Raw genomic sequence first — 14,636 nt, 5'->3', positions numbered from 1 at the left:
AAAAAAAAAAAAAAAAAAAAAAAAAAAAAAAAAAAAGAGCAGTGGGCTAGGCACGGTGGCTCACGCCTGTAGTCCCAGCACTTTGGGAGGCCGAAGTGGGTGGATCACCTGAGGTCGGAGTTCGAGACCAGCCTGACCAACATATTGAAACCCTGTCTCTACTAAAAATGCAAAACTTAGCCAGGCATGGTGGCACAGGCCTGTAATCCCAGCTACTCGGGAGGCTGAGGCAGGAGAATTGCTTGAACCTGGGAGGTGGAGGTTGCAGTGACCTGAGATTGCACCACTGCACTCCATCCTGGGTGACAGCATGAGACTTGGTCTCAAAAAAAAAAAAAAAAACAGGAAAAAGGGCAGCGAAGCCAGGCCAGTGAGATGCCATCTCACTGGGTTTTGCTGGGAGAAGCCTGGAGCACCGGACCCAGCCCGCCTGGGGCTGAAGCCCACTCCAGGGAGGGCCGTGTTGACGGTGACAGGTAGAACCCGGGCCCTGTTACCACCACCTGGGCCTCTGGATCCAGCAGGGCCTGAAGCCAACCCTTTCCCTGAACTCGTCACTTATGTGAACCAAGGCGGTTCCTGGTCATCGGTTTCTCTCCTGGAGCCATTTCGAGGCGAGTTTCTGTCCGTGATGGCAGAGAGAGGCAGGCTCCTCTGGCAAGATGCAGGCACTGCCTGGGCTTTCCCTTACAAACCTCCCCCACTCTGAGGACAGAACCCTTGGTCCAGGCACCACCTGCCACCACCACACTCACCAAATCGGCGAGATTCGGCTTCTGGCCCCCCATGAAGGGCCGGTCCTTGCCCACAGCAGCCACCCACTTGTCGGCAGCCTCGTAGAGGTCCTCGCGCACGTTGTCCTGGAGGCGGTGCCTGGGCAGGGAAGGGAAAAGCCCCTCAGGAGAGCCCCCACTCCCAGCCCAGCAGGGAAGAGGGGTCTCCTCTGGGGAGAGCAGGGGAGGCATGGAAGCCAGGGCAACACCCCAGGTGACAGCATCACATCTGCAGACGCCTCAGGGAGCATCTGTCCCAGACAGGGAGGCTGTGACAAGGGCAAGAGACCAGGCCAGGGAGAAAGCCACAGAGAAAGTGCCAGTCAGGCCCCAGGCTTCCGGCTTCAAGGCCGGCCCTGCTGCCCCCGGGGAGGTGAGCAGGAGCTCTGGGTCCAAGTCCCAGCTTGGCCAAGGGACCCATAATCCATAATGCTCTCCTACCTGCCCAGGCCTCAGCCTCCCGCTGGTCTCCTGAGGGGTGTGATGGGATCACCACTGCTTGTGGCACCGGAGGCTCAGGGACAGCAGGCCCCGGATGTGCACACACACTTGCCTGCTCTTGAGTCGCTTGCTGATGAGGTACATGGCCGCTGCACCCATGTACTTGGCCACGGCACCCTCCACGGCTCCAAACTTGCCCTCGCGGACAATGTAGTCAAAGGACGCCAGAGCCTCGGTGGGTGTGCGGTACACGTTGGGGGAGATCAGGTGCACCAGCCAGTCGTCTGCCCACTGCCGCCACTTCATCTCCTCCCTGCGGGCACGGAAGGGATTCCTGAGCCAGGGCCTGTGCTGTGTTGGGAGCAGGCTGCGTTCTCTAGAACATACCCACTGCACGGGTGGGAAGCTGAAGCCTGAGCAGGAAGGTCTTTTTTTTTTTTTTTGAGACAAAGTCTCGCTCTGTCACCCAGACTGGAGTGCAATGGCACGATCTCAGCTCACTGCATCCTCCGCCTCCTGGGTTCAAGTGATTCTCCTGCCTCAGCCTCCCTAGTAGCTGGGATTACAGGTGTGCACCTCCACACCTAGCTAATTTTCGTATTTTTAGTAGAGATGGGGATTTGCCATGTTGGCCAGGCTGATCTTGGACTCCTGACCTCAGGTGATCTGCCTGCCTCGGCCTCCCAACATGCTGGGATTACAGGAGTGAGCCAGCACGTGCGGCCACAGAAAGGTCTCTACTGAAATCCGGCATGGCCCGGCCCCAGCCCCGCTGGTCTCCCACGCTGCTCCCTGCTCACGCCATCTTGCTCAGCTTGGTCCTACTCCACAGAAGACCGCTGAGGTCACCACCTTCCCCCGCCAGCCCCAGCCCCAGCCCCACTCACGTCCTGGCCTCCTTCCCGCCATACACTTGCTGGGCCTCCTTCTCGTTTAGCATGAGCCAGTACTTATTGCCGAACTCGGTCACCTCCTTGCCCTGGTCGTTCACAGCTTTCATGGCTGGGTAGTAGGTGATGATCTCTTCCAGGGGCTGCCTTCGGAGACAGCCACAGTCTCACCCCAACTCCTTCCCCCTCCTGTCCCCTGTGGCCGACCCACCCGGCTGCCCTCGCCTCAGAGTGGAGCCAGGACCAATAAACAAAGGCTCTCCGCACTCCTGCAGTAAGGGATTTGGAGGAGACGCCAGGGCTACTTCCCCAAGAGAGTGAGCTGTGGAGAGGACAACGTGGAGGGCTTGGAGGAAGACGGCCATGGGCTGCTCTGAAAATCTTTTTTTTTTTGAGACGGAGTCTTGCTCTGTCACCCAGGCTGGAGTGCAGTGGCCGGATCTCAGCTCACTGCAACCTCTGCCTCCCGGGTTCCAGTGATTCTCCTGCCTCAGCCTCCTGAGTAGCTGGGACTACAGGCACTCGCCACTATGCCTGGCTAATTTTTGTATTTTTAGTAAAGACGGGGTTTTGCCGTGTTGGCCAGGCTGGTCTGGAACTCCTGACCTCAGGTGATCTGCCTGTGTTGGCCTCCCAAAGCGCTGGGATTACAGGTGTGAGCCACTGCGTACTCTGGAAATCTAAGCAGCAGCTCCACCTGCTCCCACAAGGGAACTCAGGCGAGGCCTCCCCGGAGGAAGAAGCCATCAAAAGCAACGGCCGCCTGGTCTCTGAGGGGCTCCTTACCCCGACACCAGGTAGGTCTTGAGGGCGCTGATGATGACAGAGGAGTCATTCAGTTGTTGCTAGAAGAGAAAACGGTGGTTTAATCAGATTACAATCCAGCCAGTGGGAGTCCCCAGGGGCTCCTTACCACGGCTCCTTACCACCTCTGGCATTGTTTATCCATTCCTGAGCACATGCCCAGAGTCCTCCCCACCCTGCCCTCGCGGCACCCATCCTAATGGGGAGGAAGGTGTGGGAAAGCCGTGGGGTCTAAGCCGCAGCCCACTCACCCATCTGGCCTCCCAGGTACAGGGGCAGGGTGGGTTCTGGAAGCTACATACTAGACCCCAAGCACTGTCAGGCATTTCATATCTGCTGTCCCTGCAAGCCAGAATATGGCCCCTTGTTGACTTATGAAGCAAGCAAGCCCAGAGCGGACAAGTGACTTGCCCCAAGTCACACAACTAGTGAGTGGGTGAATCACACCTCAAACCCAGATCGCTCATTTCAGAATCTACGTTGTTCAGCTGTGGTGTTCTGCCTCTCTGAGACCCCAAGAGGTGTTTGGTTTTGGTAGGGAAGGAAAGAGCCTACATTTATTGAGCATCTACTGTATGCAGCTACTTCCCCCATGGTCCTTAGAGGCACAAAGATCCCAAGTTCCTTCCCAAGCTGCAGAGCCGGGCCAGGTGAGGGGGTGCTCCAGGACAATCCAGGATAGGAGGAAGGATGCATGGGGTTCCCTGGGGCTCACCGAGCTTTCTCCTTCCTGGGCCACCAGGATGGGCACCTTTCTGTACGAGGAGAACTTGATCTCAGCCCTGCGCACGGGGTTCACCTCCACCACCTGGTAGGGCAGGGCGTGGAAGTCGAGGAAGGCTCGGACCTTGCTGCAGAAAGGACACGTCTTGTACTGGTACAGGGTCAGCTGCAGGCGGCTGGACAGGGAGAGCTGTGGGCAGCAGATGGAAGGGGCTTCTAGACCTGGCACCCCCAGGTACAGGCCCTGCTCCCAAGCAAGCATGTTTTCCAGAGGAGTCTTCTGAGACAACGCTAGAACATTGGGACGAGGAACTAGGGATGGGAGGGAATGGTAGGGGGAAAGGAGGCACTGGACAGCAGCCCTGGTTTAAGCCCCTGGCCAGCACGGTCCCCAGCACGGTCCCCCAAAGGGCAGGAGTCCCACCCTTTGCTGTGAGGTTGTGTAGGAGGAATCTTCCAGTCTCTGTCCCATACTGGACAGACCCCTCTTTTCTCGCTCCAGTCCCAAGGGGACACCAGACAGCCCCAGGGTATACAGCCTGCTCCCACAGACACAGAACAACTGTTTCAACTTGGCTTTGCCCACTCCCACTCCTCTAACCCCAGGGACCTCTGGGGGCCAGAGCTGGCTACCACCCAGGCTGGTGTTTACCAGTGGGGTCTACCTCCAATCTCTTTCTTGTTTTTTTCTCTGGGGACAGGGTCTCACTCTGCCATCCAGGCTGGAGTGTAGTAGCTTGATCACAGCTCACTGCAGCCTTGAACTCCTGGGTTCATGCAATCCTCCAGCCTCAGTCTATCTCAAATATCCCAGGGGGAGGGTGGTATCTGGGCTGTGGCCAGGAAAGCCCCCAGGGGAGCCTGCTGCACCTTCATGCCGGAGAGCCACAATCCTAGACCACCTCCCTGTGTTCAGAGGGGAAGCTGGACCGTGGAGACAGGGAGACACAGGGTACTCCATGCCCCTTTCACCTACCTCTGTTCCCTCTGGTCCAGCAAAAAAGCATCTGCGGGCGGGGGATGGGGGGTCAAGCAGAGAAGAGTTGGAAGGTGTGGGGTAGGTATAAAGTGTCGCAAGGCAGCTGGGCCACCACTTGGTGGGGGGAGACCTTCCTGCCTCTTCCTGTTTCAGCCTGGAATCTAAGACATCAGTTCCATAAATACCACCACTACTACTACTAAATAAATACACAGCCTTAGGATTTGGGGGCAGTGGGGAGAGAGGATGACGAACGTTTAGAAAGTGAAAAAGGCTTTCCCTTTCCTGTGATCTCCCATCTCTTAGTCAAAAAAGTCTCCTTAAAACACGGTAGAGGCTGGGCTCCGTGGCTCACACCGTAATCCCAGCACTTTGGGATCCCGAGGTGGGTGGCTCCTTTGAGATCAGGAGTTAGAGACCAGCTTGGCCAACATGATGAGACCCCGTCTCTACTAAAAATAAAAAAATTTTGTAATCCCAGCTACTGGTGAGGCTGAGGCAGGAGAATCGCTTGAACCCAAGAGGCGGAGGTTGTTGCGGTGAACCGAGATAGTGCCATTGCAACTCCAGCGAGGGCAACAGAGCACTCCGTCTCAAAAAAAAAAAAAAAAAAAGTCTTCTTAAAACATGGTAGAGGCTGGGGCTCAGTGGCTCCCACCTGTAATTCCAGCACTTTCAGAGGCCAAGGTGGGCGGATCGCTTGAGACCGACCAGCCTGGGCAACATGGTGAAACCCTGTCTCTACAAAAAAAAAAAAAAATTAGCAGGGCGCAGTGGGGTGAGCCTATAGTCCCAGCTACTCCGGAGGCTGAGGCAGGAGGATCCCTTGAACCCGGGAGGCGGAGGCTGCAGCGAGCCGCAATCGCACTACTGCACTCCAGCCTGGGCGATATTGAGAGACCCTGTCTCAAAATAAATAAACCAAACCAAAAAACAAAGTAGAAGAACGATTTTATGAGAACTCGAACAATTCCAGGTAGTAGGCATCAGGAGTGCCCCTATTTTACAGAAGAGAACACTGAGGGTTCAGAGACTTCAGACCAAGTCACTCGCCCAAGGTCACAAGCAGGCAGAGGCAACTCCTGACCCCACGGGTTCCCAGGAGTCCCGAGTTCGGTGCTGATCAGCATCCCCATCCCCGGCCGGACCAGGCCTTACCTGCACAGCTGAGCGTTCCGCGTGGAGGTCCTGGGCGCGCAGGTGCCACCGCGCCGTGTGGTACAGCCCCAGGGCTCCCCCCAGGGCCAGCGCCGCTGCCCCCAGCAGCCGCGGGCTCCCCTTACGAGCGGCAGCCACGGGGCCCTGGCTGCCCGCCGCCCCCGCGAAGCCAGCCCGGCTCTGCGTGGGGAGCAGCGGCTGGGGGCGGCCGCCCAGCCTCCAGGCCAAGGCGCACCCGCCAGTCCACAGCGCCCGCACCACCCGCGTAGCCGGGGCCATGTTCGCTCTGCCGGCGCCGCGGGCGGGCGCGCGAAACGAAGACGCCGAGGCGCCTGGGCTGCTTAAAGGGCCAGGACTCGGGCGCCCATGCGGGTTGCCTGGGGTGACGGCTACGCTAAGAGGACCCTCAGCGCTCTCGGGACTGGGCGTGTGCCCGGTCCCGCCAGAGCCGCAGAGGCACGCTCGGGAACGTTTGCAGACCACTCTATGCTTCCGCCTCCAAAGGTCCCGGGGTGGGGACACGGTCGACTGCCGAGGGGCGACCGCCTGCTCGCCCCGCTTGACCGCCTAAGGGGCGGAGTGGCCATCTGTAATACGTGCTTGGCCACTTGTCCTGCAAGCGCCCATTCGAAACAAATCGAGCCCTTCGAGACGACAGGGGCTGCGGCTTCCGGCTACCGAAGACCCGCAGAAACGACCCGGCCCCAGTTGCGCGGCGATGCTGCGGTTCTCTGTGCACTCCCGCCTCATTGTCCGCTTCCTACTGTGACCCGAACCATAAAATTTTCCTGAGCCCGAGGGGGCCTCGGAAACCACGTGTGTCTGATTTCGTCCACGCGGAGCGGCCGGCCCGCAGATCCCGAGGTTTCCAAGGACAGGATGGCAAAGTGGGGTGTCAGGCTGCCTGGTCCCTCTGCTGGTGTTCGCCCGCGCTAGTTGAAGCCCGAAGTCTCCACCGCATAGGCGTCTCCGCGGACAGCCCCGGGATGGCCCCGCCCGGGGCCAGGGAAAGGGGCGGGACTCGTGAAGTGGGCGGGGGCCGTGGGCGGGTCTCGCAGAACGGGACAGGGGGCCGGGAGCGGGGCGGAGGGCCGGAAGCGGGGCGAGGGGCCGGAAGCGGGGCAGGGGAGGAGCTCCGAGTCCCGGCCCTGCTACTCCGCTGTGTCCCACTCTTCTCGCCCCGCTTTGGCCCCGCATCTTCCATCTTCCTCCCAGTCCTTGCGGCGACCGATCCCACAGTGTCAGCCCCCAGCGGGGACTTGAGTATGCCGGTGAAGACGAGAGCGGAAGGCGAGGGCCACGGCTTCGGGAAAGCGGGTGACCCGAGGAGGCTGCTGGAGCGACCTTTGCTTTTCCGGGGGTGCCTTCCCGGGAAGGGGAATCGGGATGTCGGCTTGGAAGGGACTTTGGAGCCCACCTCGACCCGCCCCGAGTGAGTCTGGAGTTGTAGGTGCTGTCTCGAATGCAGGGCGAGCACCCGCGAGCGGGTCACCAGTCCCATGAGAGCTGCGGGTCCCCAGCCCCGTTTTACAGATGGGGAAACTGAGGCAGCTGCGGGGACACTCGCCCATATGGGTTTTGCTCCAGCCACTTCCTTCAGCCACTTTACAGACCAGGAGTTCAGGGCCTGCTCGAGCTTAGAGTGTTTAGAAGTGGTTGAGGGTGAGCCCCCATGTTCTGTGCTCTACTCTATCCCTATCAGTGCCTTCTCCCAGCGCCACTCTCACGCTCCTGCTTGCTAGACGGAATCCAGCTTCATCCTCCTGCTGCTTACATTAGTTGCTCCCGATCTTCCACACTCTTGATTTTCCGGATTCTGACTCCATCAAAATGTACGTGATGTGTTCAGGCCCAGGGGAGACCGAGGCACTTGACGGGGGCGGGACCGAATTTGGCCTGCTGGGCTTAGCAGCAGGAGGGGCTGGCCTGGGGCGAGGAGAGCGATGCTTTGCTGGGTCAGCATCCCCAGCCACGTGGCTTTGCTGGTGTGGCCTCGCAGCCTCGCCAAATGTGAGCAGCTTACAGAGCAACCTGTTGCACGTGCTTAAGCTGCGGAGGTGACACAGGGCATGGTGGCTTACGCCTGTAATCCCAGCATTTTGGGAGGATCGATTGAGGACAGAAGTTTGAGACCGCCCTAAGCAAGAGACCCTGCCTCTACAAAACATAGAAAAATTAGCTTGGTGTGGTAGCAAACGTCTGTGGTCCCAGGTACTGGGAGGCTGAGGCGGGAGGACGGCTTGACTCTAGGAGTTGAAGACTGCAGTGAACCTGTGATCATAACACTGTACTCCAGCCTGGGCCACAGAGCAAGACCCTGTCTCACAAAAATAAGTCCAGGGGTGGGGTGTGGTGAGAGAACCATCAGCTTCCTTCTTACCTTCTCCAGCCTCAGTTTCCTCACCTATAAAATAGGAATAATGATTCCTATAAGGATTAAATGGAAAAATAAGTGGGGAGAGGCTGGAAACCGTGAAGCTGGTGCCTGGGAGGGTCTACTTGGGGGCTGCTCCACCCCAGCACGAGAGGATTCATCTCTTGCCAAATATAGAAAGGAAACTCAGTGACCAACCCCTCAGCCAAAATATTTAACAAAGTTCTCTTTTTTTTTTTTTTTTTTTTTAGACAGAGTCTCACTCTGTCTTCCCAGGCTGGAGTGCAGCAGCGCAGTCTCGGCTCACTGCAACCTCCGTCTCCCAGGTTCAAGTGATTCTCCCGTGTCAGCCTCCCGAGTAGCTGGGACTACAGGCGTGCACCACCACCGCCAGCTAATTTTTGTATTTTTAGTAGAAACAGGGTTTCACCATGTTGGCCAGGCTGGTCTCAAACTCCTGACTTCAAATGACCTGCCCGCCTTGGCCTCCCAAAATGCTGGGATTGCAGGCATGAGCCACCGTGCCCAGCCCAAAGTTCTTTTTCTTTTGTCTTGGCCATGACACTGCTTGGCTTGCGGTCCAGTGTTCCTTCTGCTTCACTCCCCTTGGTCCCTGCACTGCCTCTTCTTTGATTCCCTCCACCGGAGACCTCCAGTCTGTGGCCAGCACTGAGCACAGCCCTGCTGAATGCCCAGGGGAACCTTAGAGCTGAGCAGCCAGCTGTGGCAGAGCTAGATGGAGCTCTAGGCCCAAGTCTGAGCAAATCTCAGAGGCTCATATGGGAGTGGGGGCACCGAGCCAGCCTGGGCTGTGAGGCCCCTGTTCCTACCAGTCTCAGCCCCAGCCTGTCTCTGATCAGTCCCAACCCCATCCTCTATCCCAACCTTGCCGCGTCTCACCCCTTCCCTCTGCCTCTGCCTCTGCCTCCCTGTGCTTGTGGTCTCCTCCCTGACCTTGCCCTGATCCTAGTCCAGCCCTTCCTCATCTGAGGGCTGAGCAAGTGGGCACAGTCTTCTTCCCCTACAGCCTGGTGGAGGGGCAAAGTGTCCCATCCTAGGCATGGCTGTTGCTGTGGTTTGAATGTATGTGTTCATATGTAGGAACTCAAGACTCAGCATAGTGATATTAACAGATGAGGCTTTTAGGAGGTGATTAAGTCATGAGGGCTCTGCCCTCCTGAATGGGATTAGTAGTCTTACGAAAGGGCTTAAAGCAACTAGCTAGGTCCTTTTTGCCCTTCCATCTCTCCTGCCATGTGAGGACACCTAGACAGCACCATCTGTGAGAAACAGGCCCCTTACCAGACCCCGAACCCGCTGGTGACTAGATCTTGGACTTCCCATCCTCCAGAGCTGTGAGCAATAGATTTCTTTTCCCTTCATTTCCTTTTCTTTCTTTTTTTTTATTTTTATTTTTATTTGAGACGAAGTCTTGCTTCTTCGCCCAGGATGGAGTACAGTGGTGCAATCTCGATCTCAGCTCGCTGTAACCTTGGCCTCTGGGCACAAGCAATTCTTCTACCTCAGACTCCCCAGTAGCTGGGATTACAGGGACGCACCACCACACCTGGCTAATTTTTTTTTTTTCTTTTTCTGAGACAGAGTCTCTCTCTGTCACCCAGACTGGAGTGCGGTGGTGCGATCTTGGCTTACTGCAACCTCTGCCTCCCGGGTTCAAGCAAATCTCTGCCTCAGCCTCCCGAGTAGCTGGGATTACAGGTGCCTGCCACCACACCAGGCTGGTGTTTTTGTATTTTTAGTAGAGACAGGGTTTTGCCATCTTGGCCAGGCTGGTCTTGAACTCCTGACCTCGTGATCCACCCGCCTCGGCCTCCCAAAGTGCTGAGAATACAGGTGTGAGCCATGTGCCCGGCCATGCTTGGCTCATTTTTGTATTTTTTAGTAGAGACAGGGTTTCATCATTTCAGCCAAGCTGGTCTCGAACTCCTGACCCCAAGTGATCCGCCCACCTTGGCCTCCCAAAGTGTTGGGATTACAGGTATGAGGCATCGTGCCCAGCCCTTTCCTTTCCTTTCCTTTTCTTTTCTTTTCTTTTCTTTTCTTTCTTTTCTTTCTTTTTGGGGTTAAAACTGGAAAACCTGCTGGACAAATTCTAAAAGAGCTGTAACACTTCTATTATTTTATAAATTACCCAGCCTGTGATATTTGTTATGGCAACGGAAACACACTAAGGCAGCCGTACTCTTCCCTGGCCAGGTGGCCAGGACCCAGGGGTCTCACACACAGGAGAGAAGGGAGCCTCCATCCAGGCAGAACCTGGATCCTGCCAGCCTACAAGCCCCATTCTGGGCCATAACTTCTGTGACCTGCACTTGGTGTCTGAACCAGTGGCCAGTCTCATGGACATGTGCCCCTCTGCAGCTGTGTGACTTTAGTGTCCCTGGGTTTCCTTCAGCCTCTGTGGACACACTTCCCTATGTCCCTTGCCCTTGCCTCTTCTGCAGCCTGCCTCTTAGGAATTAGGTTCCAAGCTGGGCATCGTGGCTCATGCCTATAATCCCAGCACTTTGGGAGGCTAAGGCGGGCAGATCACCTGAGGTCAGGAGTTCGAGATCAGCCTGGCCAACATGGTGAAACCCATCTCTACTAAATATACAAAAATTAACTGGGCATGGTGGCGCGAGCCTGTAATCCCAGCTACTTGGGAGGCTGAGGCAGGAGAATCGCTTGAACCCAGGAGGCAGGTGTTGCAAGGAGCCAAGATCGTGCCACTGCACTCCAGCCTGGGTGACAGAGCAAGACTTTATCTCAAAAAAGAAAAAAAAAAAAGAATTAGGTTTTTCAGGGCCAGATGCAGTGGCTCATGCCTGTAATCCTAGCACTTTGGGAGACTGAGGTGGGAGAATTGCTTGAGCCCAGGAGGTCAAGGCTGCAGTGAGCTAAGATCATGTCACTGCACTCCAGTCTGGGCAACAGAGTGAGACTCAGTCTCTAAAAAAAAGAAAAAGCCAGGCACGGTGGCTTACACTTGTAATCCCAGCACTTTTGGAGGCCGAGGAGGGCGAATCATCTGAGGTCGAGAGTTCGAGACCAGCCTGACCAACATGGAGAAACTCCGTCTCTACTAAAAATACAAAATTAACCAGGTGTGGTAGTGCATGCCTGTAATCCCAGGCTGTAATCCCAGCTGTAATCCCATGCCTGTTATTGGGAGGCTGAGACAGGTCACTTGAACCCGGGAGGCGGAGGTTGTGGTGAGCCAAGACCGCACCATTACCCTCTAGCCTGGACAACAAGTGCAAAACTCCGTCTCAAAAAAAAAAAAAAAAAAGAAAAGAATTAGGTTAAGTCCTGTCCCCTCTGAGCATGGTACACATACCTTTGGTCACCTCTTCCCTCCCCTGGTTTCTGTCACACATGTGTCATGAAGGTTCGAGCCCGTGGCTTTAGGTCAGCCCTATCCAGACTTCAGGCCTGGGTTTACACCTGCCTCTGGGATAGCTAGCTGGCATGCCCCCAGGGATCCCCACCGCGGAAACACAGCCACCCAACATGCCATCTTTCTCACCTGCCCTGCCTCAACAGCCAGTGGGGAACCCAGGAGTCCTGCCAGCCTCTGCCCATTCCACAACTCCGCAGCCCCGCTCTGCCGCTTCTGCTGAGCCACCAGTTACCCATCTCTCACACCCAGGGAGTCTCTCCCTGAGTGTCCTGCCGCCCCTCATCACATCCAGAACCTAATGAAGGGATGAATTGCAAAATTACTATGTTGAGTGAAAGAAGCCAGGCAATAAAGAGCATTTACTATATGGTCCCATATAGAGAAGTGATGCAGACTCATCTACAGTGACAGGAAACGGGTCACGGGCTGCAAAGAGCAGTGGAGAACTGGAGGGAAGGATTACCAAGGGCAGGAGGACTCTGGGCGGTGAGGGATATGCTCACCATCTGGATTGTGGTGGTGGTTTTGTGGGCATTTATGTATGTCACCACTTATCAAATTGCTCAAAAACCACAATGGGCCGGGCACGGTGGCTCATGCCTGTAATCCCAGCACTTTGAGAGGCTGAGGAAGGCGGATTACTTGAGATCAGGAGTTCAAGACCCGCCTGGCCAACATGGTGAAACCCCTTCTCTACTAAAAATACAAAAAGTAGCCGGGCATGGTGGCAGGCGCCTGTAATCTTAGCTACTTGGGAGGCTGAGGCACGAGAATCGCTTGAACCCAGGAGGCAGAGGTTGCAGGGAGCCGAGATCTTGCCACTGCGCTCCAGCCTGGTGACAGAGTAAGATTCCATCCCCCCCACCTCCCCCCCAAAAAAAAACACAGTGAAAGGAGTATGTCAGAAGGTCTCGGGAGCTCCCAGTGACCAAAGCTGAAACAATTTGAGCAACAAAATAAGGTGGGATTGGATTATAACCCAAGGTATAAAATAAACATCCACAAGTCGGCCAGAAGACAAAATTACAAAACATTTATTTTCTTTTCTTTTTATTTTTTGAGACAGGGTCACGTTCTGTCACCCATATTGCAGTGCAGTGGCCCAGTCATGACTCAATGTAGCCTCACCCTCTCGGGCTTAAGCAATCCTCCCACCTCAGCCGCCCAAGTAGTTGGGACTACAGATGCCCGCCACCACACCTGGCTAATTTTTTATTTTTCGTGTGTGGAAATACAGTCTCACTGTATTACCTAGGCTGGTCTTGAACTCCTGAGCTCAAGCAGTCCTGCCTTGGCCTCCCAAAGTGCTGGGATTACATGTGGGAGCCACCATCCCTGCCCAAATTTAAAGATCTTAATTGGATTCTACTTGCTACTCTAAAATCAGATGATATCTCATTCTATAAAATAGAATGAGTGTTCCGTGAGCTGGGCAGAAATTTTATAGACGGAAAAGGGCTGAAGAAAGAAGGGTCAGAGAACAAAGAGCAGATTGATCATTTCAAAATTACTTTCCTTGTAAAGGTTAAATAAAGCAGAAAGGACTTCCTTATCATGCTGGCTAAAACTGGCTTGTGCAGGGATCTGGCTTTTATCTGATCTGTCACTCTCCTGATTTCTGGGAGGGAGGGTCAGATAAACAACTTAGTTTTGGCTGGTGACCTGGAGCTGCAGCATCAGTGACTCCATTTTGGATTGGTCTATTGGTCCTGGTGCAGAAGCTCAGTCCAAACCAATGGGCTCCTGTACATTTCATCAAACAAGTCCACACTTACATAGCTAAGTGATTGAATAAGTAAGTGGGGGACAAAAGACAAATCTGTGCAGAGGAATTCCAAATAATCTTGGGACCAAATGTGGTGGCTCAGGCCACTGCACTCTAACCTGGGCGACAGAGCAAGACTCTGTCTCAAAAAAAGACAAAAAATTAGCTAGGTGTGGTGGTGCACACCTATACTCCCAGCTACTCTGGAGGCTGAGGCAGGAGAATCACTTGAACCCGGGAAGGGGAGGTTGCAGTGAGCCAAGATCACAACACTGCACTCCAGCCTGGGAGACAGAGCAAGACTACATCTCAAATACATAAATAGACTGGGCGGCCGGGCACGGTGGCTCAAGCCTGTAATCCCAGCACTTTGGGAGGCCGAGACGGGCGGATCACGAGGTCAGGAGATCGAGACCATCCTGGCTAACACGGTGAAACCCCGTCTCTACTAAAAAAATATAAAAAAACTAGCCGGGCGAGGTGGCTGGCGCCTGTAGTCCCAGCTACTCGGGAGGCTGAGGCAGGAGAATGGCGTGAACCCGGGAGGCGGAGCTTGCAGTGAGCTGAGATCCCGCCACTGTACTCCAGCCTGGGCGACAGAGCGAGACTCCGTCTCAAAAAAAAAAAAGAATAAGTAAATAAAAAAATCAAAGAAGAATTTCAAATAATTTCTGTAGATACTCAGCCCCACAAGGAGGTAGAGCAAAACTCCCTACTTCTTAGGTGTGGGCTGTGTATAGGAACGTGCTTCAAAGAGTAGAGTATGGTAAGGGGGAGAAGAATGACTGTCTGGTGGAGAAACCTGACCAATGCCCCTCAGTTAGGTGATCAAGGCCAACATCCATGGTGATGTCATGTTGATGTCAGTACCCTTGAATAGGATGTGATGCAAAAATGGCATTTTTTTAATGTTTTTATTTTTCAAGACAGAGTCTCGCTCTGTTGCCCTCCCAGGCTGGAGTGCAGTGGTGCGATCTCAGCTCACTGCAACCTCTGCCTCCTGGGTTCAAGCAATTCTCTTCCCTCGGCCTGAGTAGCTGGGATTACAGGCACATGCCACCATGCCTGGCTACTTTTTGTATTTTTAGTAGAGATGGGGTTGCATCATGTTGGTCAGGCTGGTCTCGAACTCCTGACCTCAGGTGATTCACCCACCTCTACCTCCCAAAGTGCTGGGATTACAGGCGTGAGCCACCGCACCCAGCCTGGCAATTTATTTTTTTATTTGTATTGCCCAGGCTGGAATATAGTGGCGAGATCATGGCTCACTGCAGCCTCTACCTCTGGGGTTCAAGTGATTCTCCTGCCTCAGCCTCCTGAGTAGCT

At 55.1% G+C, this 14,636-nt stretch overlaps 1 protein-coding gene and 1 pseudogene across 2 annotated transcripts in view; both read right to left on the bottom strand.

Moving 5' to 3' along the window:
- The window catches only part of PTGES2 (prostaglandin E synthase 2), a 7,860-nt gene extending 1,083 nt beyond the window's left edge, over positions 1 to 6,777 (bottom strand). Inside the window, exons 1-6 of one of the 2 annotated variants that reach the window (XM_023217059.2) lie at positions 5,769 to 6,777; positions 3,624 to 3,821; positions 2,891 to 2,949; positions 2,102 to 2,251; positions 1,327 to 1,527; positions 756 to 873 (exon numbers count right to left, since the gene is read on the bottom strand). In XM_023217059.2, the coding sequence (XP_023072827.1) occupies positions 756 to 873; positions 1,327 to 1,527; positions 2,102 to 2,251; positions 2,891 to 2,949; positions 3,624 to 3,821; positions 5,769 to 6,047 (1,005 nt within the window). In that variant the 5' untranslated portion in view covers positions 6,048 to 6,777. The remainder of the gene's footprint in view (positions 1 to 755; positions 874 to 1,326; positions 1,528 to 2,101; positions 2,252 to 2,890; positions 2,950 to 3,623; positions 3,822 to 5,768) is intronic. The other variant, XM_023217060.2, reaches the window with a different exon arrangement.
- Positions 6,778 to 10,221: 3,444 nt separating this feature from the next.
- LOC111545980 lies at positions 10,222 to 10,275 on the bottom strand (annotated as a pseudogene).
- Positions 10,276 to 14,636: the final 4,361 nt, after the last annotated feature.

The sequence above is a fragment of the Piliocolobus tephrosceles genome, chromosome 14 (assembly GCF_002776525.5).
Source record: "Piliocolobus tephrosceles isolate RC106 chromosome 14, ASM277652v3, whole genome shotgun sequence".
NCBI classification, from domain to species: Eukaryota; Metazoa; Chordata; class Mammalia; order Primates; family Cercopithecidae; genus Piliocolobus; species Piliocolobus tephrosceles.
Note: the sequence above shows the minus strand (reverse complement) of the source record. Positions and strands in the feature narration are given on the sequence as shown.